At 43.4% G+C, this 26,822-nt stretch overlaps 1 protein-coding gene across 1 annotated transcript in view; it reads right to left on the bottom strand.

Annotated features, from left to right (window-relative positions):
* LOC115547460 (nucleolar protein 4-like) overlaps positions 1-17,019 on the bottom strand; it is a 72,777-nt gene extending 55,758 nt beyond the window's left edge. Inside the window, exons 1-3 of the mRNA XM_030361689.1 lie at positions 15,662-17,019; positions 5,734-5,886; positions 3,122-3,233 (exon numbers count right to left, since the gene is read on the bottom strand). Coding sequence (XP_030217549.1) covers positions 3,122-3,233; positions 5,734-5,886; positions 15,662-16,048 — 652 coding nt within the window. The 5' untranslated portion in view covers positions 16,049-17,019. The remainder of the gene's footprint in view (positions 1-3,121; positions 3,234-5,733; positions 5,887-15,661) is intronic.
* Positions 17,020-26,822: the final 9,803 nt, after the last annotated feature.

Genomic DNA, 26,822 nt, shown 5'->3' with positions numbered 1-26,822 from the left:
CCCAATGTCTGTTAGCAATGTCAAACACATGTGTATTCTGCAATACAACTGTGTTGGCATCTTAAACTAATATCAAACACAGGTTAGTTCTGCAATACAACTGGGTCAGCATCATCAACCGATGTCAAACACAGCTTTATTCACCAATATCATGCCGGGGTTTACACCTTTGATACGTAATATTAAAGTGAACGCTCAACACAGCGGCACAAGGCCATCATTTCCGCCATCCAAAGCTAAAATACCCCAAAGCAAATATTTAAAACAACACAAGCTTGGAGGTGTAGCACATCGGTGCTTCGTCTCTCTGTAGCACTCACCCCCCCCACCCCCACCCCCCCCCCTCCTCCCGCCCATCTCCTTATCTCGCCCCCTCATTCATATTTGCAGCCTCCACCTCTCTCTATTCCCTTCATTGTCTCTCCTGTCAGTCATTTGTCCACAGTGACCTAGCGCTAGGCCGTGTCTAGCTTCTGCAACGTATGGAGGATGAAGGAGAACACTCAATGCGACCCCGCAGACAGGCAGGCTGGCCGGTCAAGACGGACGCATGATGGATAGTCTCGTCCCAGAGTGAGAGTGCATACTACGGAGCATACGTCCAGGGAACGAGGGAGCCTCGGATAACAGATCGATTATGTGCTGCGTTGCTCGTTTCACATTTAAGCTACTGTTTTCATGCTGTGGCCGGTGGCACATGCTGTGGTTTTGAAAACACTCTGGGTATCTGGTGAGAGACTGCGTCTCTGTCTTGACAATGTTCAGTATCCCACCCCTCCGGTGCTACGGGATCCCTGCCGTCGTATGGAAACACTCTCATCCTTTGAATGATTAACACCGACCAGCGGAAGCACAGACCGAGCCTTAACAAACTAGAACCTAATCATATGAAACACAGGTAAAAAGCAGTACTTAACGATCACACATTATTTACTAATAGTCCAAGCACTTTGAGAATTGTTAGATTTCAATTTTTTATATTTTGACAAACCAAAGTCCTCTTAATGAGTCATGCATTCTTCATCTGGGGGGATGCGCCGAAAACCGTACATGCCCATCCTTACAGGACAAGTGCAAGGACATACATGAATACACGCATTAAACCCCCGCATATAGACATACACTAAACCCCCTCATAGGGACACGTACGCCTGCTGCCTGCCAATTAAACATAGCCCCAGTCCACGGTGATTAGCTGCATTTAATAATTCACAGCTGAACTTTAGTGGGAGTGACTCTAGCATTGCGATAGTGAGGCTTTTGAGGTGTGTGCGTGTGCGTGTGTGTTGTTCTTTGAGTTGGAAAGAGGGCAGCTAATTGCCTTCCTACCCTATGGTGATCGGTCCCCTGCCTGGCGCACGCACGCACGCACGCACGCACGCACACACGCACACACGCACACACACACACACACACACAGATAAGAGATGTAGACGCATTTAAATACACATGCGCACATGTGTAGGGAACGTTACAGACACACCATTTGACTACGATTTTACAGTCAAAATTATTGTTATGAAATACAAAACTAGCGTTTTATATGTGCAGAAAGAAGCTGTCTTTTGATCTGAGACTTACATTGATTTTCTTAATTGCATTATTTATTGTTACCGGACCTTTATCGTGAATGAAGTGCGAATTTCATGATGTGTTGTTAGGGACCAGTAGAACAGTTTTACAACCAAGGCTATTTTCCTTGCAACCGTGCGCTTGTTCCCCGCTCTTTGTTAAGCGCCGCTAATTAGGCTAATTGAGGAGAGAGGGGGGACACTGGAACGACACCCCGGTGAAATGAGAGATGGGGGGTGAGGGGATGAGCAGGGGGTATATCATTAAGAGGAAAAGAGTGTGGAAGACAGACAGACAGACAGACAGACAGACAGACAGACAGACAGACAGACAGACAGACAGACAGACAGACAGACAGGGAATGCGGGAGGAGGGTGTTCCCTTCTTTGCACAGCAAACAAACAAACAAACAAACAAACGTCGACACCTTATGGGGAAAAAGCCTTACTCTCAACATGGGTACCAGCCTCTCTCTCGCACTCTTTCTCTCTCTCTCTTTACAGCAGACAGAGGGACAGATGAACCGACTCTGTGGATACCCAATGTGGAAAGTGAGGCTTATTCACCGTTAGAATTTGAGTGTTTTCCTTTCAAGAAAAACCCTCCCCACATACATCCCAGCAGATGTTGCACCCTGAGACACCATGGCAACCGCCATGACAACCATGCTGTATGGCGGAAGGTGTTTGAGGGCCTGAGCATCAAGGCAAACCACACTGACAAGACTCTGGTAATCAGGTTTGTGGACGCTGGAACTGCATTATGGTGAATATGACATCATGATTCCAGGCAACAGTTTAATAACAGAGGGTTTACTGTAAACCTCTGTTGATCTGAGCTCTGTGAAGAAATTATGAATGTACTTGACTGGCTGTAATATCATGGCATCCACGGTGCGTCCATGAACAACCCTGGATTTGACTCGGTGCTGAGCCTTCGCAAGTCTGTTTAAAAGGTCGCAATAACAGTCTCCATATTCAAACCCACATTTTGATGTTATGCTGGTATGAGGATGGCTGCTGATAGATATTGGAATAGACAGTGAGTCCAATGAGCACTATGTTTTGGAAGCAAAGACTTGAGAGCCAGCTGCCTTTAGACTCAAGTCCATACAGACACAAACACTCTGCCAGACAGTGAGACAGACAGACACCTTTAGAGATCAGTCCAGACAGACGCGCGCAAAAACACACACACACACACACACACACACACACACACACACACACACACACACACACACACACACACACACACACACACACCTTTTGACCCCATTCCAGACAGACAGACACACAGACAGGTACCTTTAAGTTTATAGAGTAGTCCAGACAGAAAGACTGGTACCATTAGACTCCAGTCCAGACAGACGGACAGACACATACCTTTTGACGCCAGTCCAGACCGACAGTGAGAGAGACGGACAGACGGGTACCTTTATGCTCCAGTCCAGACAGACAGATGGAGAGGTACCTTTAGACTCTAGTCCAGACAGACATACAGGCGGAGAGGTAGCTTCAAACTGTAGTCCAGACAGACAGACGGGTACCTTTCGACTCCAGACCGGTGGTGGTGATGTGCATTCTCTTCTGACACTCTCCACAGCTCATCAGGAAGCGGGTCACTGCCTCCCTGGGCAGAAACGCATAGGTCTCCGCTATCTGCGGGGAGAGACATTGGGTGAGCAGGGTGAAGGAGAGAGACAGGGAGTAGGGTTATCTAGCTGAGCAGCAGGGTGTGTGTGCGTGTGTGTGTGTGTGTGTGTGTGTGTGTGTGTGTGTGTGTGTGTGTGTGTGTGTGTGTGTGTGTGTGTGTGTGTGTGTGTGTGTGTGTGTGTGTGTGTGTGTGTGTGTGTGTGTGTGTGTACGCACACAGCCGGACACACACAGCTGTGATCCGTGTGTGTGTGGGGCGTAGGGACGACTCTAGGCTAGGAGTAGGGGGTGGGGGGGTTTTGGGGAGGCGACAGATGAAAGAGATGATGGGGGGGAGGAGTAGGTTAGGGAATAAGGGACCGTATTACAGCCTAGCATCATTAGAGACCAGTATGACCTTCTGGCTCCTTCTTCTGGCTCTACAAGGGCGGTCTGGGAGCATCCATAGTGGATTTAGCGACCGTAAAACAATAACTTATACATACTCTCGCCCGTAATGATAACTGAGACTCGGGCGGCAACAGATGTAGTCGCCACCTTTGGCCAATAGAGGGCGGTGTCCCCAACAGAGCCCCAGGATAGGATAGGTTCACTTTTGTTTCAGTCAATTACCAATGCTCAGTGTTATTCCTGCATCAGATGGGTGCACGGCCATTACATCTACACACATCTCCCTACCGCTGTATGTTTGGGCTTGTTTGTGTGTGTGTGCGTGTGCGCACAAAGGGTGTGGTCCAATCTCCACTTTCACACCTTTGATCATAACAGATCAGTTAGTGAGATCGACAGTAAAAACTAGAGGGATTTGTAGGTAATTGTGAATAAATATAACAGGTGCTGGGTGGGTTGCCATATCAACCTGAAGGCAGGGTCCAAAATTCACTTTCAGGTTTGTGACTTTAAGCCTCCCGGAGTTGAATAATCTACCCACCAAACATTTGTTTTAATATGTAACCCTGGATTATTTTTAACTGCTGCAATATGTTCAAATCTAGCTGAAATTGTTTGGCGGCAGGTGTTAAGGGCACAATGTGTTAAGCCCCTCCCAGTTAGTAGGCGGGAGACCAAATTAAAAGATGATAATAACAGTGTTCTGTCGACTCTCATGTGCAGCTGTGTGATGCGTAGCTCGGCTGGCTGGGGGGGGGGAGTGGGAGGGGTTTTTAGAGCGCCGATGGTAAGCACTAGGACCAGCATTTGTAGGTTATATCCGCTATGGGGCGCGATTTAATTGCGCGTTATTGAAATCCATATCGATCGGCATTAACCGCCGATATATCCAGCTTATTTTAAGCTACGGGCGAGTTGAACTGTTACACATTGCGACTTTATTTAGCCTTGGCAATAGCTTGGGCTCTTACACACTGAGCTACTGAAAGAGGAAACGATACTGACAGAGGAGGAAGAGAGAGTGGGGGAGAGCGATGGCACAACATGCATGATAGACATACGGGACGACTACGTTTTAAAGAAGGCGTGATTCAGGTGTTTAAGGGATCGTAAGACAAAGAGGCAGGCCACCAAAGGGTCCCGCAACAGAGTCCTGAGGATCAATGGGGGGATTTGTGCCGTTTCTTCTGAGGTTCCCTTTAGCAAGGCATGGACACTCCTAAGAAATCCAGAAGTGAGGCCAGACCTTTCTCTTGAAAATAGTCTAAATGACACAATGGTCTGATTTATCCTTACTGGGAGTACTGGGACAGCAGCATTCTGTCCCCTGGGTTACAGCTTGACACAGAGGAGTTTCATATCTTATGGTAGTTTAATATCGAGGGAGAGTTTGCCTATCACCTAAATGGCAAAGGAAATCCATGTGTTCCTTCTCAAAAACATATTTATGGTATGTATATTATTGAATATGAACAAACAAATTATTTTAAATAAATTCCATCAAAAGCATGATCTATCCACCACCCCCACACACTGGCCACATCCACACCCGGTCTGCTGTCATCGAGTGGAGTGTTATTATCTCATGTCTTTTCTTATCTTTTTGTAGGAAATCAACTGCATACAGGATGGTTATAATAAAGTATATTCACTTTTCAGCTGTAATACTCTGGTGCTTTGTAACTTTAAAAGGATTGTTATGATACTTTACGCGCTAGGTATAGGGTGATAACACTCTAGTTGCATAGCCAATGTTAAAATACTTCACACTGAAATTGTATAGGGGTGAAATAACAGTTGTATATCAGATGTAATGGCTCTTCACACTATAGTTGGATAGCACATGCAATAATATGCAATGCTTTTATTGTAAAGGGGATGTTATGATACTTATTGCTCCATGTGTAAAGCTGGTGTTATGGTTCTTCATGCTCTTGTTGCAAAGGTGATGTAATGATACTTAATGATCCATTATAGGGTGTTTTAACGCTACTTCAGATTAAAACTATGCAGATATTGGTGACATGCCTCTGTTGTATGGGTGACGTTTTAATGCTAAAACTCTTGTTGTAGGGTTGACCACACATGTGTGTGGTGATTTGGAGAAGGATCTCACAGCTCTGTAGGTCTTCTTCTGCCCGGCGTGTTTAGGGCTCTTCCCAGGATCTGAAGTGATGTCCACGTGCATGGCGTAGATGATGTCAAAGAAGTCCTCCACAATGGCCACGCGCTTCAGAGACGGGTCTGACCCGGGTGCACCATCTATACACTAAATGAGAGAGGGAGAATATATACATTTCAATTTTGACTATATTTTATGATTGATAATTTACGATTATGTCTGATGTTAAATCTTTTCCTGATTTGGTCACGTAAATGTACGTTTTCCATGCAGTACATTTAAATCGTTATATAAGAAACGATTAAAAAATGAAAAATATATAAATCGTTCACAGCTTTCAGACCTAAAATAAAAACCTGCGAACTACCTAAACAATAAACACACACACACACACACACAGGGAATACATGGATGCCTAGGGGACCTGCCTGTCTCCCACCAGGCCGTGGGAGAGGTGTGTGAGTCAGGACGTGGGAAAGGCGACTGTAGAGTGTGTGTGAGAGAGAGAGGGGGGGAACATGGAGTCTCTGTGTGTGTGTGTGTGTGTGTGTGTGTGTGTGTGTGTGTGTGTGTGTGTGTGTGTGTGTGTGTGTGTGTGTGTGTGTGTGTGTGTGTGTTTGTGTGTGTGTGTGTGTGTGTGTGTGTGTGTGTGTGTGTGTGTGTGTGTGAGAGGAAAAAGTCGGTGCTAGACTGGAGTGTGTATTAGAGTGAGATCTTGGGGGACAAATGAGATCTTTGCTTGCCAGGGTCTCTGTAGACTGTAGTCAAAATGTCTATGTAGACAACAGGTGGTGCAAGAACACACACACACACACACACACACACACACACACACACACACACACACACACACACACACACACACACACACACACACACACACACACACACACACTCCCTACGACTGACAGAGAAAGGCCAAGCTTGCTGCTGCTATGGCAACGGATTGAAGGCCAACCTCATGGGACAGTACTGGAAGAGAGTGTGTGTGTGTGTGTGTGTGCGTGTTCGTGTGTTTGCGTGTGTGTATGTGTTTGTGATTATTTTGGTTTCTCCCTCATGGTCATGCGACCCCCTTGATCAAACACACACACACACACACATGTGAATAGGTCTGTGTGTAAGTGCATCTGTAAGCAAGTTTGGGTTTATGCTGACATTTAAAAAATAAATGTAGTAAGAATATTTATATTTTATTTTGGGTTCAGTCGTTGTGATCATGTGAGAAAATTAGAGGATGAATGGGAGTACGTATATGAGTGTGAGGGTAAGACGGTGGGGGAGATGAGTGTCCTCATTATTCATAAGCGGTGTCCCAGGGTACTCTTTACCAGATGGTAGACACACAAACACACACACACACACACACACACGTGTTTACTGCCATGACAAATCAGAGATCACATTGCATACTATATCATATATAACACTCATCGTCAATGCATTGAAATAATTGTGGAAAATCGAATTCAAATGGTCGAACGATATCATTCATCCTTCTTCCACTCAGCGTCCCTTAGAATGTGTGTTTAACCTCCAGTCAGCAGGTCTACTTCCCGTTCATCTCTCCCTCTTGACTCCACCAACGGATCCACCTCCTCCAACTCTGTTGCAGCATTCAGGCAACAAGGGTTTCTATGGCAACCAGCTTCCATCTACCAGACCATTGACTTAGTTGCCAAACTCCATCCCCCCCTCAGTCCTAACAAGTGAACTGGCAGGGGAGAGGGAAGAGGAGAGGCCCTGGCGATGATGGTTTTGATGAAGATGTCTCCACTGATGAAAGAAACAATGCTGGGAACGTACTCTAATTCCCTCCTCGTACCCCCATCAAGCATGCACAAATACAGATGTCAGGGCACGCATGAACAGGAGATGTAGAAAGAGATGTAGAGAGAGAGAGATTTTGAGAGAGTGAGATGTAGAGAGAGATAGACGATCTATTTGTAATATTGTCTCAAAGTTTGACAGAGGTGGCCAATCAATGACCAAACATAAAAGTTAGTACATAGAAATGTAAAAATATATCAAACTATAAAAACATAACAGTCATTGATTCTTACATTAAAATCATATTCAGCGATCATGAATTTTGAATATGGCTACATAACTAACTATATATATATATATATATATATATATATATATATATATAACACACCACATAGGACCTCTCTCTTCCAAACAAGCCTGTTGCTAAGATACGCTAGGGGTCCATTTAACGCCCCCCCTCCTCCCCCTCCCCCAACCCACCACCAAGATTCCTTCCTATATAACCCCTTATTCCCTTCAAAACACACACACACACACACACACACACACACACACACACACACACACACACACACACACACACACACACACACACACACACACACACACACACACACACACACACACACGCAGTGTTTGAGCACCGTAATTGATAACTGATTAAGTGTATTTCGGTGTGATGTACACAATTAAATAACATTGCACACACACGCACACGCACACACACGCACCCACACACACACACACCTGGAGATCTATTATAGCCCATGGTATCATGTGGACTGAAATGGGGACTACATAAAGAAAAACCCTGAAGATATGAGAGCAAGGTAAAGGTACCATGTCTGCATACTGCACATGCATAATAACCTTTATTCAGCTGCACAGCTTACTTTGAAAACTGTAGAGACGTTTAAGATCGACTTATAGTATGAACACCTCACATTTTTACCGACAATAGCAGTCGTATCCCAAACAAATTCCTAATGAGATTCACACATTATTTAAATATCACAATCCTTTGTGTGGCCACTCCAAGTCTAGTCATACATGAAATTAAACCCAACAATATGTTTATAAGTAGGCTAACTCTGACAATACCTTTCTAGCTCTATACACGCTGAAAATAGATCAGAGAAGAGCACGTTGCAACAGCTATGTGCTACAAAAAACACATTAAGCCAACCCATGCAAACTGGCTTGTGCCATCAAACGGATGAACCGGCTATGTCATACCCACAGCAATAGGCCACTAAACAGACAGCTTACATTTGCTAACAGATATTGGCCAAAAAAAGAGAGGGCAAAGAGCTTAGTGATGAGCTAATCATCCAGCTGCTGGGTGCAGGGGCATCGCAGTATGATGGGAGGGAGGGAGGGAGGGAGGGGGGAGGGAGGGAGGGAGGGAGGGAGGGAGGGAGGGGGGGGGGGGGGGGCAGGCTGGGGGGGATGAAACTGTTCCTGCAGGGGGAGGGAGAGGGAGAGCTGGAGAGAGGGGGGGGAGGGAGAGGTGATGAGGAAGCAGCATGATAAAGAGTGCATCATTTGTCCCACTACAGCCCTAACCCCTATTCCACACGTTGAGGAAGTGAGATAAGCGATCACAACCATCTCATTATAAAAGAGCAACAATGAAGCACCAACTGTAAGCCAGAAAAGAAAATAACCATTGCATTGTGATCCCCATTTATAGTCCTGTGTTTCTATGGACACATTGTGAAAAAACTTGTATATTGGTGTTCAAGATACCTCAATGCTATCTAAAACTATTTAAGTTTCGCCAGCATACAAATTAATGAATAAAAAAAAGATCATAACATCCCACCACTAGCCAGACTAACTAGAACACCACTAGCCACAGACTAACCATAACACTACTACTAGCCACAGACTAATCATCACATTACTAGCGACAGACTAACCATAACGCCATCGTGGTTGACACCGGCTGTGTGTGCTGAAGTCAGACGTCTGTCCGAAAAGCTGAAATAAAATCAATTTAGTGAAGGGTTGGAAACAAAGAGTCGGCAATGAAAAATGCACGATTATATTAGTAAGGGGGAGTAAAAGGAGAAGACTGCTCAATTGTGGTTTAGGGTTGTTCTTTGTATTACCGAAACTAGTAAACAAAGACACCATCTGATAAAGATATTGTTGACATGTGTAAGTAACCTTATTCAATTTGGCAGTTGTAGTTCGCTAGATGACAATAGGGTGTTAAGAGACTGAATGCTGTACAGCGAATATCAAACAAAACCACAGGTACTAAATAAATAAGCCCAAACATAGTCGTATGCTAGCTAGTTCATTGGGTCCAATATGGAGCCTCATTATGGGCCTGTGTTGTGGACCCCCGTTATGGTCCAGGGTTATGGACCAGGTGTTAGCCTTGCTGTCGGTCGTTCAGGTGAGGAGGGGTTAAGAGGTCAGGAGGAGACAAGGTGAATGAGACACCCCGGCCTAATTAAGACTGCTGCTAATATTCTGTCACCATGGCAACCGTATAATGCCAGAGGGGAGGTGTGCACAAGGCTGACTCTGTGTATGTGTATTGCTATGTGTGTATGTATAAATGTGTAGATGTGTGCGTGTGCGTGCGCGTGCGTGTGCGTGTGTGTGTGTGTATGTGCCGTGGTCTCACTCTCCATCTTCTACAGCGATAGCTTGACCCCAGCTGACTTCTTGGATATCATAACTACTGTCAACAGCCAATCATGCCCTAGTAATCACCCAGTCACACCTTCACCAATGAAAATGCATCTAGGCAGCCCATCTACAAAATAATGACTGCGGAGGATAGCAGAGCGGACCTTTGATGTAAACTTCTTGAAATGTAAACTAACTCTGCTATCTGAATGGCTCAATCACATGCATTTCAACCATTAAACTATTGCAGGAATATAAAGCCAAGAACACTAGGTTACATTAACCCCATCATTCTGATATACGGGTCTAAAACACACACAAAAGTATCCCAGCTCTAACAAGAGTGACCATTATCACTTCTACCAGCAGTGACACTAAGTGGACACTCGTTACACAGAAGGAGGAACAGGTCTGGGGAGAAGACCCTCACAGCCAACCACGTGCGAGGTTAGGTTGTTAATCACCTGAACCTTCACCTCCCACCCTGACGGCCAAGAGCCCTTTCCCCAGTGTCTCCAAGCACACACACGTGCACCCGCAGACACATGCATTGTGTACACGCACGCACATGCATGTGTACACGCACCCACATGCAGTAACACATGCACACCTGGTGTTTGGCACAAAATTGATAACATCTGCTACATTTGATCCTTTCTGAATTCCATCTCCGTCTCACGGTGTTAGATCGTATCACCACACATATCTCACAAACAGACGGTGGAAAAAATGAAATACACTGCAGAAACATAGACTGGTGCATTCTAGTAATGTTGAACAGTCTACAGTAAATGCCAAACACATGTTTTCTGATAGTGTTCATATTAGCTAAGGTAATGGCATTCATGTTCACTGAAGATAATAACTCATACATTATTTACCATAACCTTGACCCTGAAGCCGTACCCTTATGCTTAAGCTATATATTTATGCTTATTACTGCGTAAACTAATGTTAATTAATGGTTGATTCATGTTGACCTACCTAATGTAAAGTGTTATCGATTTGATTGCCCCCTGAGTATATAGTCTATATATATAAAACAATTAAACAAATTAGTTGAACCTGATCACGTCAAAAACTATTTTTTTTAAAAGGTTTGCTGATGGTGGCCGTAGCTCGTCCTGCCTAACACATGCAGTACGGCATGGCCCCACATATCTTTATATCGGAAGAATAGGGTAATGTATTCACAAAATACATAAACTTGGATGAGCCAAATGTTTCATGATCTTCAATGAAAATGTGGAGGAAACTTCCATCTTTTTTTATATAAAGTCTAAAAGTGCTTTGACCTTTGTTTGATAGTGTTGAAAACGTAAAAAGTGCTTGGCTCTCTACCCTATAGGGTCTTCCAATCAACTTATCCATGACACTATGGTAAAATTGCTCCGATAGTGTACTGTTCCATTAAGCGATATGACTTACTGGTTCCTGCAGCATCCCACACTGTATCGCAAGTTCATAGTGTCTCTAATACTGAATGTTTATTGTGTGTGTGTCTGCTATTCGAAAACATGTAAATTGCAGGAAGTCCTTAAGTAAACTGTGAACCATGTGGCCCTGGGTTGTTGTTGAGGCTGTATCAATGTGTTATATGTGTTCATTTAAACCTTCATCTGCCCCAAAGTTGAACCCAAGCAGAGAGTGACAGGACACACACACACACACACACACACACACACACACACACACACACACACACACACACACACACACACACACACACACACACACACACACACACACACACACACACACACACACACCCGCACACACACACACACACACACAAAAATTGCGTCTTCTTTCACTTTTCTGTCTTGTTTTCAGTTCCCATCAAATAGAAACTCTCGCAGCAACACAAATCTCAGAGTGTGTCCATCAGCAGATTCAAAACAAGCCAGATGCAGCAATTCCATTTTGGGGGATTTTACGGCTAAAAACGTTTACCAATTTTAAAGAAATATTTAAAATGGGGCACTAGAAAAAAGAACGTTCTTTACAGGTGTTAAATTATCTGAAGGATGCCAATAGCTCCAGAGCCAAGCCCCCTCGTGGTAATTCAACGATCACCATTCAACCTGAGCAGGATAGACAGAGGCCCGGAGGGAGGGAGGGGCAAGAAGCATGAACGGTGTGCATTAGTGAGGGAGTACATTCAATTAGTCGTCTTACTTATTTGAGCCTGGCCTGTATACCTGTTGCCTGTTTTATTGTCTCCCAAAATAAAACTAACCTTGACTTGCAATGCAATTCTATGACACTACAAATTGGCCCTCTTGTACTGCTAACAGGACCTGTCAATAGCACACACACACACACACACACACACACACACACACACACACACACACACACACACACACACACACACACACACACACACACACACACACACACACACACACACACACACAGTTTATGGATTTTACTAACGGCACTCTGCATCTCCGACTGTTCACTTAGGCACATTAACTCAGTTGTTTTATGGCAAAGTGCAGGCAGTCCCTCCGAGCCTATACTCCATGTCAGTTATAATTTGGCAATGTTGCTATTATTTTTTATTTAACACGTCAGGGTTGAGGCTATATCCGGTCACATTTTCACCATAACTAAATGGTTAGGCCTATACCAGAAGTAGATGCTCCTTGTCATGGCAGGGAAGTGATGATAAATATAAGAAATCCGTTGAACTAACCCTGACCTTGGTATAGGTTGACTTGGTTAAACGCAATCTTCATAATCAGTAGCAGCGCAGTGAGAGGAAACTTTGAATTAACTGATCAAGACATCCTGAGCAAAACTGCAGAAGACTCCTAGCAAGACAGACATGGGCTCTTAGAACGACTTGCTCTCCAGCAGGTTGTTTTCTAACATGTTATAGAAGTACTTTCAGGTTATATTTCGTTGGAAGGCTAAAATGACATTAGCCTAAGGATAACATAGTTAGCTCAAGAACGCTTTCAATAAATGATGAAGCAGGATGAAAGATGAGGCCTAAGCCACTGTGTGATTTATCTAATTCCGCACTGCTGATTTAAAATTAAGTTACTTTTTAGACTTGTTTTGAGACCTTTACAACTTTATTGGAATAGGTAAATAGCCATAAATAGGCTATTCCCCACTATTCTCTTTGCCTTCGGCGAATAATTGTTAAATATTGGTACGACCAGATGAGACCGTGGCCAGATCCAGACGGCACTGCACGTTCAGTCTTTGGAATGTCCCAATCCAAACGCAAGGACGTAGGTTCATGACTACATTGAGGACACACAGCCCTTTATAGATGTACATTATCACTATAAAAGTATATATTCCAATCCAAATTATAGAACAATATATAGTGTTTCAACCATCATGAGACGTAAGCTTTTGAATACTGATCAGAATAAATACAGATTTAATACTGCTTTGATTCAAAATGTATTCAACTGACAGAAGTGTTGAAAAAACAGAAAAAAAAAATGTTTTGGTTCTCATGCCTCTATATTATCCAACACTACTTAATGAAATAGGATAGGAAAGGTAGGAGTGGAGATATGACATATTATTATTAATTTAGTGTCTATTGACGACTGCAACCCCAATAGTTCTCCCTTTGGCATCAGCTGCATGTGACAGCATGTGTGACAGACCATGTGTATACAGACTACAAACTGCCAAATGAGCTTCTTCTTCTTCTTCTCTGTGTCACTCGGCCTGCTGGGAGTCACCACGGCAGAGGGGGGGGAAGCGGTTATCACATGGAGTTGACACCAGTGTCTAGTTCGTCACTATTTTTAGAGGACCAACTCACCACTTCCTCCTGGAGGGAAGCTGGCCATGTCTGTTCAACGCTGGTGACCGTTAAGGGCTAAACAATCTCATAACTTTAGAGTGTACCTTTGAGCGGGTCCTGCAACTTTAAGTGAGAGAGCCCATTATTGTTGTGCAGTTAAGGAGTGTTTATCTCCAATGATGATCATGTTTAGAGGGTTGAATTTTCTGCTCTTGACTCTCCTTGTGAGACCATATGGACTGAATCTCTACGCCTTTACATTTTCTACATTTTCATTCTTCAAAATATATCAGAATATATGTTCGTAGGGACATAAATACATGAATCCAAGCTCCCAGCTGTTTTGATAGTGTAGAACCGGAGAGGATTTTCTTTGCAAGCTAGAACGACTGAGCAACGGTGACATGTTACCATGATAAGATCTTGTTTTGGGTTTTTATCATGTGAAGGCCCGCATTCAACACGCTCAAATAAAGTCTAACCGGCCTGTCCCAATCTCCGAGGCGACAGCCAACAGTGGACAGAGCCTTCACTATTTAGTTAATGGATTGCATCATTAAAACAGAGGGCTCTTCAGGTAAGTATTAACACCTGAATTAAGACCAGGTCAAATTAAAGCCCTGTTGGAAACCTATTCCAAATAATTATCTGGCAATGATTTATCACGTGAAGGGAAACGTCTAAGGTGCAACAAAGTTGTAAAGGTCTCAAACAAGTCTTAAACGTTATTTAATTTTAAATCAGCACGGTGCAATTAGACAAATCACACAGTGGCTTAGGCCTCATCTTTCATCATGCTTCATCATTTATTGAAAGCGTTCATGAGCTAACTGTGTTATCCTTTGGCTAATGTCATTTTAGCCTTCCCACGAAATATAACCTGAAAGTACTTCTATAACATGTAAGAAAACAACCTGCTGGAGAGCAAGTCGTTCTAAGAGCCCCTGTCTGTCTTACTAGGAGTCTTCTGCAGTTTTGCTACAGAAGACTGTTTTGATCAGTTAATTCAAAGTTTCCTCCCACTGCTCTGCTACCGATTAAGAAGGTTCCGTTTAACCAAGTCAACTTATACCAAGGTCAGGGTTAGTTCAACGGATATATTATATTTATCATCACTTCCCTCCCATGACAAGGAGCATCTACTTCTGGTATGGGCCTAACCATTTAGTTCTCTCTCAGCCCTGTCGTAATATGTTAAATAAAAAATAATAACAACACTGCCAAATTATAACTGACATGTTTTTTTCGAGGATAGGCTCGGAGGGATTGCCTGAACTTTGCCATAAAACAACCAAGTTAATGTGTCCAAGTAAACAGTCGGCCTATGAATAATAGTGTAAGTCTATGTCAAGTAAAATACAATTTGCTTTACGTTGTTCGTGTATAGTCCATCTCGGGAAACGTAGGCTAGTCCTAGAATATGCTAAGAAAGTTGATATAATAATACTATAAAAACAGAAGTGTCGTTTCAATCTAGGCTGGAGCCATAGGCCTACTGATTAAGAGCGATGCAGAACAGGTGTTTGGAATTGTTTGAAGCCAGGGAAAGTGGTAACTCTAGCCTTTAAACATATAGGCAAACACTTTTACACAGACACACACACGCAATCATGTCCTTAGGCAAATCGGCTGGTACACACGCGCACACACTCCATTAAACGGAACCCACTTACACAAAGCGCACAGTGGTCCGGTGAAAGTGAAAGAGGAAGACGCACTAACCGTAGCCTTGATGGGCACGAAGAGCACGGCTCTGTCCGGGGAGCCGCCGACCCCCTCCTGCAGCGACCCCACTTGGAAGCCCTTCGACTTGACCCAGAATTTGAATTTGGCGTTGATGGTATTCTTCTCGCGGAAGATCCAGCCTCGGTGGTCGTCCTCGAGGTGCTTCAGGGTCTGGATGATTTTGTTGTATTTACGGCGAGTGACGGTCTTGGTTTTGCCGGAGTCGCCGTAGGTCCGGAGGCACCATTCCTGGAACATCTCGACCCCTGCCCCGGCTGCATCAGACACAGACACACCGTTGTCGGGGCTGGGGGTTTTGGGATTCTGGCTTTGCTGGTTGTCGGAGGTCCCCGCCGGATTCACGGCGGGTCTCCTGGTCGTCATGATAAATGCTCAAAGCTAACCGCCGTAAACAAATGTCTACTTTGTTTGGTCGGTCCAGATGAGACAAATTTGAATGTTGGTCGTTAGCCTATACAAAATCCCTGAGCTCTTCAATCGACTCGGGTCGTATCCTCCTCGTCAAGCAAAGCCCTAAAAAAATATAAAAAATTACCCAAACGTTTTAAATTTTGCATCCGTGTTTTTAAATGAAATTCAAATTAAACGCTTGCTCCATCACTGCTCTCGCGCACCGGCGGGTGAGTGGGACTATCAAAGGGCTCGATGAAGAACAATGAGTCGCTGGTAGGAGGTAGTGTGCGGTGTGCCCCTCACACACGCACACACCTGTTAACAGAATGGTCGGTCGGGCCGTCCCGTGGGGATGTCAGTCACCGCCTCGTCTCCTCCGCTGGGGAAAGAGAAGAAGCGAGTGGGGGGGGGGTGGGGGTGTCCCAAAGCTCTCTTCCCACCTGTCGGGGTCGGGGGCTGGGAGGTGGTTAAATGCTATGTCGCTTGGATAATCTTATGCTTTTGTCCTAATTATGAGTTCCTTGTCCCGTTAGTCTTAGGTAATGAAAAAATAAATAAAAAAAATCCCGAAAATGTATCGACCAACGAGGAATGCGTCGAAATCAGAAAGAACCTGTGGTGCCTCCTCGCGGGCGGATCTCTGCTGCTCCACTACCTGCTGATGGGAGAGCGCGAGACACCTGTTTGAATCCGAACAACACGCCGCGAGAGCCCTCCCGTCGTCCCGAAAGAGCCAGCACCGCCTTCGGTCCTGCTCTCTGAATGGTAACTGTGGAACACACTTTGGTCTCTATTTCCCACCTGTCGTTTAACGATAAGGGGGCCGTTTGATCGACACCGTGGTAGCTATTGTGTTCCTCTCGCCCGGCCCTGAACCGCCTTATACAAGGAGCGGATCACAGCGTGCAGACGGGACATGTGTGCGCGCACCCTGCAGCCCTCTAAGATCAGGAAGTGTCAAAAAATAGCTGGCAGCGCACCCCTTTCTGCATTGATGAACTATCGTCATTTAGGTTAGCCGTCCCATGAGGAGGAACTGTACAGCAAGACCGAATAGTCCGAAAAGTATACACAGAAGAGTCCAATATTAGCCTATAATAAAAAGAAAAACGTTTGTTATGACGGGACCGAGTTGTCAAATAAACCTCTTGCTCTAAATAAATGAGAAACAATATGACCTAAGGTGGAGGACAAAACACACGTTTGTTAAAACATATTTGGTCTACCTATCAAATTATTTTAATAAAATATTATTTTCCTATGGACCACTTCATGTTTCAATAGCAGTAGGCCTACGGGTTTCATTTTAAACAGGAAAACAATATATATTTAACTCTCTGTGGGTTAGCCTACTATTTACTGATGCCGTGGGCAGATGCGTGAAACATGTTCAGCAGAGCACGGAGACATCGACAGCCCTGCAGGTCTTAAAACGGACCCGTTCTAGCTATAGGAAGCTCCAAAAACATTAGACAGCCTCGACTTTCGGACGGCACCGCTGTTGGCCATAGCAACCGATCATAGCGGTTAAATGGGAATAATGTTATTTTTGTACATTATGTCACAGGAGCCTTTTAACACCTTTCAGTTCATTTTTCATTATGCTAGATATGACAGTGTCTTCTGCAAAGCATTGCTGTACACCTCATGTATTGGCATATGGTATATCACCTCATGTAGGCCTACTGGTATAGCATACCTCATGTAAGCCTGCTGGTTTAGATAAATGCTAAATCATGTAGTTCTACTGGTATAGATATACTTCATGTAGGCCTACTGATATAGATATACCTAATGTACAGTAGGTATACTGGTATAGATATACTACATGTAGACCTACTGGAATAGATATACATCATGTAAGCCTACTGGTATAGCCACCTCATGCAGGCCTACTGGTATAGCCATCTCATGTACGCCTACTGGTATAGATATACTCCATGTAGGCCTACTGGTATAGTTTACTTCATGAAGGCCTACTTCTTTGAAGTGGAGGAGCTATTACAACCGAAAGTGGTCCAGATGTGTTGCTGTGCTGCCAGGAAGACCCTTGGTTCGATTTCCTTGAACTCCTGGACACGAGGAAGACCAGCTTCATGAAATGAGTGTCATCAACTGTTTATTTATTTTTATTTTTATCCATGAAATGGGGCTTAGTTCAGGAGGTAGAGCGGGTTGACTAGTAGTTACTGGAAGGTTGCTAGTTCAATCCCCTTAAAGGTGTCACCAAGACACCTAACCCTAGCTGAGAGTTTATGTTCACAGACAATGTCAAATGACACTAAATAAAAACATTTATGTATCTATAGATTTACAAATACATCAAGATATAAATGTGTGGCAACAAGATACATTTAATGCAGAATCCTTTCTGTCCATCATTTCATCACTGGCCTTGATTCCTAAAGTCGGACATCACTTTTAGCCCATCGCAAATTGCACTTGCATGTCTGAGATCCACACACATAGTTTGGTTATGTGCTTGATTACTCTTTCAGCTCTGTTCACGGTCTTATCGGTTTGAGTTTCCTTTAAAAGTGCAGTACCCCTGTGCTGAAACTCCAGCCATTTGCTCCAATTAAGAAGGGCTCTCCATGGGATAACATGGCAGGGCCAAATGAGGCAGCGGATAGATGCTAGAAAGGTGTTTATTGCACCTTCTGTAGCAAAACCCCTCTGTAGAGTTTCATTTCATGTATTTTGTGACCTGGACAGTTTTACTGTTGGCCACAGGTGTGGGACATTTTGGTCAAAGTTCCCCCCAAAGTAAGTTAACCACTAGAGTATTTTGATAGATTTTATTTTCGGAGGCCAAAAATCATGTTCTTAAAGAATATATTTTTGAGTACACTGCCCGTTAGGTCGATTTATTTGAACAAATCGACCTCAATACTACATCAATGTTTTTCCTCAAAGATAAAAAACGACCTACTCAAGACCTTGTTTGAATATCTTTCCTAGACTATAAGTCATGCATGTAACAAGAGATGCATGTCGATATTAAATATTTCTATTTTAATAATGTCTCCAAATGTATCCTTACATTTCTTCTAACATGATTAAGATGTGTTCAAAATGTATCGGGATAAAACGTTGTAGACGGCAGGTTAAGGTGGTTCATTGTTGTAAAGATAAACAGCTGCTGTCACGCTTAACCCATCATAACTCTTGGATTTTCTGAACCAGCGGAGGAGTTCTCAGGTATAACAGAAAGACAGAACAAATAAAACAAGGTAATCAGAAAAAGAATAAATCAAGGTTTAGCACATTTTTCCCCTCTCAGAAGGTTCTTATATTTCTCACAGGGCTTTTAGCAGGTACGATCTACGGCTTGGTGTTGTGGGTAGTGGCAATACATTGTAAAAACAAGGTACAGAAGTTTAAATAGATGAATGGTAAATTAATTCATATGAAATATGGAATCCTAAACATGAATTACAGGTTAACAGATGAATATTTCTGTACGGAAATCATATCTCAAATTCAGTTTCCACAAAAATTCAGTTTTTATTAACTTTTGAGCCACAATTAGGCCATCATATAAAGAATGCTTCTTGTGCAACTCCGATATTAATACAAAGACAATGACATTGTAATACTGTGAGCAGCATAGGAGCCAGGTGACCTTTAGCTTTAATTAGCGGCAACTTAATTAAACCACCCGTCGCCATGGCAACAGCAAAACAGTTCTTCCACAATTAGAAGAATTACATTTATATCAATTTGGTGGTGAAGATGACTCGTGACCGCCTCCTTTGAGAACAAAATAACACCATATAATTGTAGCTTTTAATAATAAAATGACACCATATCATTTTAGCTTTTCCACTCCATTGAATGATACCAGTTAAACTAGGTAACAACTGCACCTACTATCTGTAGTAAACAGTCAACACAGAACTATTAACCAGATGTTTCCTTAAAAACGATATGTCTATAAAACATACGATTTTGGCTGATTAAGTCAATAAAAAACAGTAATATTAAAGCTACAAGTAACTAATATATATAATTGTTGTTGGCATAAGCAGAAACACCACTCAGGACTGTCCCGTTATTGTGTATGCATGTATGTGCATGTGTGTGTGAAAATAACTGCACTACGGGAAGTGAAAGTGAGTTTCAAAACGCACTGCTCATCCCCCGCTGCTTCCGGTGCTAGAGTCTCTGCCAGACTGCTCATGGGACAACAACTGCCTCCTCAAAGTCTCACGTGGGTCAAACCTAAAGCCTGACACACAGAGTCAGAATCTCGCTGTTCAGTCCCTAGACTCAGGGTGCTCTAGCTCTAGACTCAGGGTGCTCTAGCTCTAGACTCAGGGTGCTCTAGCTCTAGACTCAGGGTGCTCAAGCTCGAGACTCTGAGTGCTATGGCACTACATTTAGAGTCGTATAGATCTAGATTCAGAGTCTTATAGCTCTAGATTCTGAGTGCTCTGGCTCTATAGTCAGAGTCCTCTAGCCCTAGATTCAGAGTGCTCGGTCTCTATGTCCCTGGGAAGGCCAGTGAACATTGAAGAGACGAAAGAGGTTTTTATTCACTTCTTTATTCTCAGATGGACAGCTGCTAGGTTACTTGCTGGCAGGGTGGCATTTGGATGATGGCAAACATTTAAGGAACAAATAAATATGAGTACAGCAATACACTTCAGAGCTGTTGGTCTCCAGCCTTGGTAATCCCACAGAGGACGGATGTTCAGCTGCTATCTGTTTACATGGCAGTTGTGTTTTTCAGTTGCTTTTAAATGAATAACATTGAGAACATATATCCTGTCCATGTTTGTGTCACAGTGTGTCTTTCCCTTTGCATTTTCATGCGTGCGTGTGTGTGCCTGTGCGTGTGTGTGTGTGTGTATGTGTGTGTGTGTGTGTGTGTGTGTGTGTGTGTGTGTGTGTGTGTGTGTGTGTGTGTGTGTGTGCGTGCATGTGTGCGCGCGCGTGCGTGTGTGTGTGTGCGTGTGTGTGTCCCAGTCTGCTGCTGAAGACCTCTTCCTGACACCCACTCATAGTCCCTCCAACTGACTGTCACCATGACAACCAAGAAATCCAGTCACTCAGGGCAGGAACTAGGTTCGGTGTGTGTGTGTGTGTGTGTGTGTGTGTGTGTGTGTGTGTGTGTGTGTGTGTGTGTGTGTGTGTGTGTGTGTGTGTGTGTGTGTGTGTGTGTGTGTGTGTGTGTGTGTGTGTGTGTGTGCGTGCGTGCGTGCGTGTTTTGCGCGTGTGAGTGTGTGTGTTAATGTGTTTGTGTTCATTTTATTGTTTTATTTTATTGCTTATCTGTATTGATTTAAGTGTTAAAATTACTCAATCTATAAAAACATAATGAGTATGTATTCAATCTGTTTTAGTAAGCACTGCCTCTCTGAGGTTCCTTTGGTGTTTCTTCCGACTAAGTATTTCAATGAAACCATTAATTAATTCAAACGGTTTTAAATGCAATCACATACAGCGTTCACAGTAATGCCCGATCATGGGACGAGAGAAAAGAAAAAAATTAAACAATCCTCTCACACATATACACATATATACACTCTCACAAACATACACAGAAACACACAGACACACACGCTCACACACATACAAACACTACACACCAATGCAACTATGCACCCACACCCACAACACACAAAAGTACTGCCTGTAGTATACCTATGTGTTTGCATAAAAATCAATACATAATATTTGTCAATGTATATGCATTTTTATTGCTTTTCTGTATGATGAACAGTACATATGCATTCCACAGATGCTAAAACAACAAGTGTGCATTGGTCCTGGGTTGCTTTTTAATATGAAGAGGGTGTCTAAAGATCATGTCGAGCTATGGACCAAGGGAGCTAGGGACCTAGGGACATAGGGAGCTTTGGGGATAGAGAGCTAGGGAGCTATAATGCTAGGGAGCTCAATCCACCATCGAGGTACCCCACATGATGAGTCTGGTCTGCAAATTAGTATGCAGCAGAGGCAGAGCCAGACACTGTTCATTAGTGGAGCTCAGAAGGTGGGTAAGGTATCGAGGGGTGTTGGGAGTGCATGTTCCTATGCAGCACATACATTTTCTCCTTCCTGTGTGTGTATAAGTGGGTATGTATGTCTGTTGGTGTGTATGTGTATTTGTGTGTGTGTGTGAGTATGTGTGATTGTGTGTGTGTGTGTGTGTGTGTGTGTGTGTGTGTGTGTGTGTGTGTGTGTGTGTGTGTGTGGGTGTGTGTGTGTGTGTGTGTGTGTGTGTGTGTGTGCGTGTGTGTGCATGCGTAAATTTGCGTGCATGTGAGTGTGTTTGCATGTGTGTGTGTGTGTATGTGTGTGTGTGTGTGTGTGTGTGTGTGTGTGTGTGTGTGTGTGTGTGTGTGTGTGTGTGTGTGTGTGTGTGTGTGTGTGTGTGTGTGTGTGTGTGTGTGGTAGTAGCCTTAGGATTAGCCCATGATAGCACGATTGCTACACAATATGATGAGTGGGGTTGCCAGGCCAAGCCCAGGCAACCGCGGCAACTGGTAACTAAGTAACTGGCACTGAAACAACAGAAAAGGAAAGGAGGGGTGAGCTTGATTATGAGGCATCAAAAAACATATGGCCTAACTCTAGTTAACACTGTCTATAATAATGACTTTTAACTCTTTTAAGGTTTGTAAATGGTTTCCATAACACATGTATTTGATTGACTGTAAGCTGATTGAGTGTTGTTGCATGTGTGTGAAATCCTCTACACACATGTTTTTACACGATATGACCACTTGGTGTCCAATACACTCCGCTAACCCCAGACACACTTCCTCTCTTGAACACTAGAGGGCAGTCGAATCTAACTACTGATATTTTCTTGGCCAAGTTCCAATGGTTTGATATTTAAAGGCCCACTATGCAACTTCGGGCATTTCTTCGCTGTTTTCTTGGTTTTGGCACGCACATTTCTCTACACAGCGCCCCCTAAAGCTTCGTAGTAGATATTTCACAACACTGTCGTAACAACTCGTTGACGTCCCTTCCCCATGCTCTTCTACGCGGGCCATGTGCATTTGTTTTCAAAGAAGCCGGCGAATGCGCGGAGCCATGTCCGAAATAGATGTTCATAAAGTGTAGGCAAGGTTATACATTTTTAAAATGGTGTATTTGCATTGCAATAAACATAAATCCATCATTTTTTATAGTTGACGGGGAGAATTTATACCCTAGGTTATAATTATTTTATCTTAGGTTGAACAGAACAATCAGTGTAAGAGGTTTGGCCAACATAATAATCGAAATAAACAAGAACCTGGATTCGGGGATTCAGTCTGTATCTGGGGGACGAGACAGACGAACAGCAAAACACCCATGGAAACAAAGGTGTTTATATGGTTGCAACCAAGCAAGCTAGAAACAAACGGGGCTCACAACAAAACGGTCGAGAAAACAATTTTTACAGGGCTCAAATCAAGAATATTACGCAGACAAAGTTCACCCAAGGGTACTTTCAATTTCAAAAGCAACACGGCCGAGTCGGCGTCTGATTTGCAGTCTTCTTTTTCTTTCAGTTCACGCTATTCCTGAAAAGCTTGCCCAACGTTTACTCGTGTCTGGCCTCTCTGTCGGTCTGTCTCCCTTTTCTCTTCTTCTGTTCCTCCGACATTGGGTTTCTCTGTCTCTTTTTAGTCGGCTGATCTATGATGAATATAACAATCCATTAGTTACTTGTGTTTATATCGAGCCGGTTCCGTGTTTGTGGGTCTGTGCCGTAAAGCAATTCGTTACTGTAGTGACCATAGTAGTGACCCTTGCACAGAAGCATACGGCCGACATCTTTCTTTTTTCTGGGTGGAAATAGTAACATAGTTACGCCATTAAATGCGTTTATGGAAACATTTTTAGCGAGAAATGTGCATTTTACTTTCAGAATGTTCGCTCGGTGAATGTGAAGGATGTTTGGTTTGATAGTTATGACGAAGAGTGAACGCTCCGTTCACTTGCATGGACAGAGTCTCTGGCTGCTAAGCAACCTCAACGTCTTGGCGGACTATTTCTCTGCTGATCAACACTACGAATGCTGGAAACACACCAGACACACCATGTGAAGTTATTTAACCCGATTATCGTTATTTATGAGTCCTTAGCCCAAGTGAAGGAGTTCAAGTACCTCGGGGTCTTGTTCGTGAGTGAGGGTACTATGGAGCGTGAGATTGGCCGGAGAATCAGAGCAGCGGGGGCGGTATTGCGTTCGCTTTACCGCACCGTTGTTACGAAAAGAGAGCTGAGCCGCAAGGCAAAGCTCTCGATCTACCGGTCGATCTTCGTTCCTATCCTCACCTATGGTCATGAGGGTTGGGTGATGACCGAAAGGACGAGATCGCGGGTAAAAGCGGCCGAGATGAGTTTTCTCAGAAGGGTGGCTGGCGTCTCGGGATAGGGTGAGAAGCTCAGTAATCCGTGAGGAACTCGGATTAGAGCCGCTGCTCCTTTACTTAGAAAGGAGTCAGCTGTGGTGGTTCGGGCATCTGGCAAGGATGCCTACTGGGCGCCTCCCTTTGGAGGTGTTTCAGGCACGTCCATTGGGGAGGAGACCTCGGGGAAGACCCAGGACTAGGTGGAGAGATTATATCTCAACACTGGCCTGGGAACGCCTCGGGATCCCCCCGTCAGAGCTGGTCAATGTGGCCCGGGAAAGGGAAGTCTGGAGCCCCCTGCTTGAGCTGCTCCCCCCGCGACCCGACCCCGGATAAACGGATGACGATGAGATGAGATCGTTATTTATATCCGAGATTATTTAATCTAACCCGATCTAAACTCTATCATGCACCCAAACACGGCGGCGTTTGGGTTTCCTACCTCGGACAACAATTGCCTCGCAACTGGCTGTTTATATCTAGCCGGTGCCATGTTTGGGTGTGTGTCTGTGCCGTAAAGCATTTTCGAAACTACAATCTGACTACATTTTCGAGGATACTTCCGCTGCGTCACATCCGGATTGTGTCGGTCCGAACAGATCAAGTTGCATATGCGCTTTTTCACTGGAGAGGCGACATGGGTAAATGACACACCCACCAATCAACCCAGAAATGGATGCAGAACCATCAGCATAACTCTCAACCTGCATACTTAATGTAATTTTGGCTAAAAAAGTTGCATAGTGGGCCTTTAAGTAAACACTAGATATAAGATATATGTTTACATCAATGATCACTAGAATATAACAAACAGTTGGCAGAGTAGCTTACTGATTGGTTTTCTGTATGTGGTATGACACGTTCGGGGATGTCATCAGATGCATGAAAAAAAAAGCCATACATCCATCCGCCACAACAACTACAACGTTTCAGCCTTAATGTCCCAGGGGGCCTCTGTTTGTTTCTGGTCCCATAGGTGGTCTTCCCCCTTATGGTTTAGGGTAAGCTGAAGAGAAGACCAGATCCTTTTCGTTTCTATCAAGATAAAGCTGGTGGCATAGCGATGGGATGAATCCTTCATTATGCATGTCTAACTAGATTCATATTCAGAGTAGGACTACATACGATATGAGTAGGAGAATGTTACGGTCAATATGACTCTGCTCAAGGTATGAGTAGTTGAAAAATATACTCCAAATATGATATGCAGATGAAAATTGAAATAGAATATTAAATACATGTAATGTAATAAAGGTGCTGGGACATTGGAAAATGTATAAAATATTAAAAAGTAACTTATGCAAACTGCACAATGACTATAACATTACATTTAAAGTGATGCAAGCTGTAGAAAGCCAAATACTGTGACCTGAGATTTTTATTGACAGTTGGAAAGTTTTCTGAAATTTCCTTGGGTAACCCTGAAATGAACGGGGAAATTGCTTAATGGAAGCTGTGAATGCTTAAAATATATTTGGTGTGATCTGACACAAAACTAAACAAACCTGCATTCCCCAAAGTAAGTAGTGGCCAACAGCCAATAAAGGGGAGTTTAAGTGTCTCAATGTCATGTCTGTATTACTTTATGGTACTATCAAAGATTGTAACACCTGGGGTGTTAGTTCCCTATAGTAACACTAACATGCCTTCCTCCATGTGAGCTGTTGTCTGTTGGTGGTTGTCTATGTATGCACTTTGCACTTTAATACAGAAAGTAAGGGTTAGGGAAGATTATTTTGCATGTTTAGCCTCTCATAGTCTATTTTTTATGATGTTTAATGTTTTGTTTTATGTGGATATATGTCCTGTCTTGTAACATCAGGGACCATGATGGAAATAAGTGCTTGCACTTTTTCACGTTTTTCTTATATCCCTTGGATATGTCTTTTATTCCAAAAAAATCAAATCAAATCAAAAGTTGCCAATTCCCTTTGGGAGTGTATTTTTTTTTGTTTCATTTTGCTGGATGGCATAATAGCCAAAGATTAACATAAATTCTGGTTTTGTTTTTCACATATTTTTGAGTTATTTACAAATTTTCCTGCAGCAACTCGTCCAGGGAGCTTAGTTTAGTCGTTGCTTATTTGTCAAGGAACATGCACAATTCCCATTTGAACCAGGAAAAGCTTCACGCTTGTTTTCATCTTAGTTGCCTTGGAAGGGATGCAAGGACATAACATACACATCTAATGCAAGAAAATATGCAAAAAATGCACTACAGTGACAAGAATTTTATTTTTAACACCTAAAACCGACCCTGTTCCTAATTCAAATTAAAAAAAATAACCAATCAACACAGAGGCAATTACAGATAATGACAATACATTCTACAAGCGTTCCTAAGCCAGACATTCAATAACGGTTAGAGATGTGGTGTATCTGAT

Source organism: Gadus morhua, chromosome 7 (assembly GCF_902167405.1).
Source record: "Gadus morhua chromosome 7, gadMor3.0, whole genome shotgun sequence".
NCBI classification, from domain to species: Eukaryota; Metazoa; Chordata; class Actinopteri; order Gadiformes; family Gadidae; genus Gadus; species Gadus morhua.
This window is presented reverse-complemented; position numbering and strand designations above follow the sequence as displayed.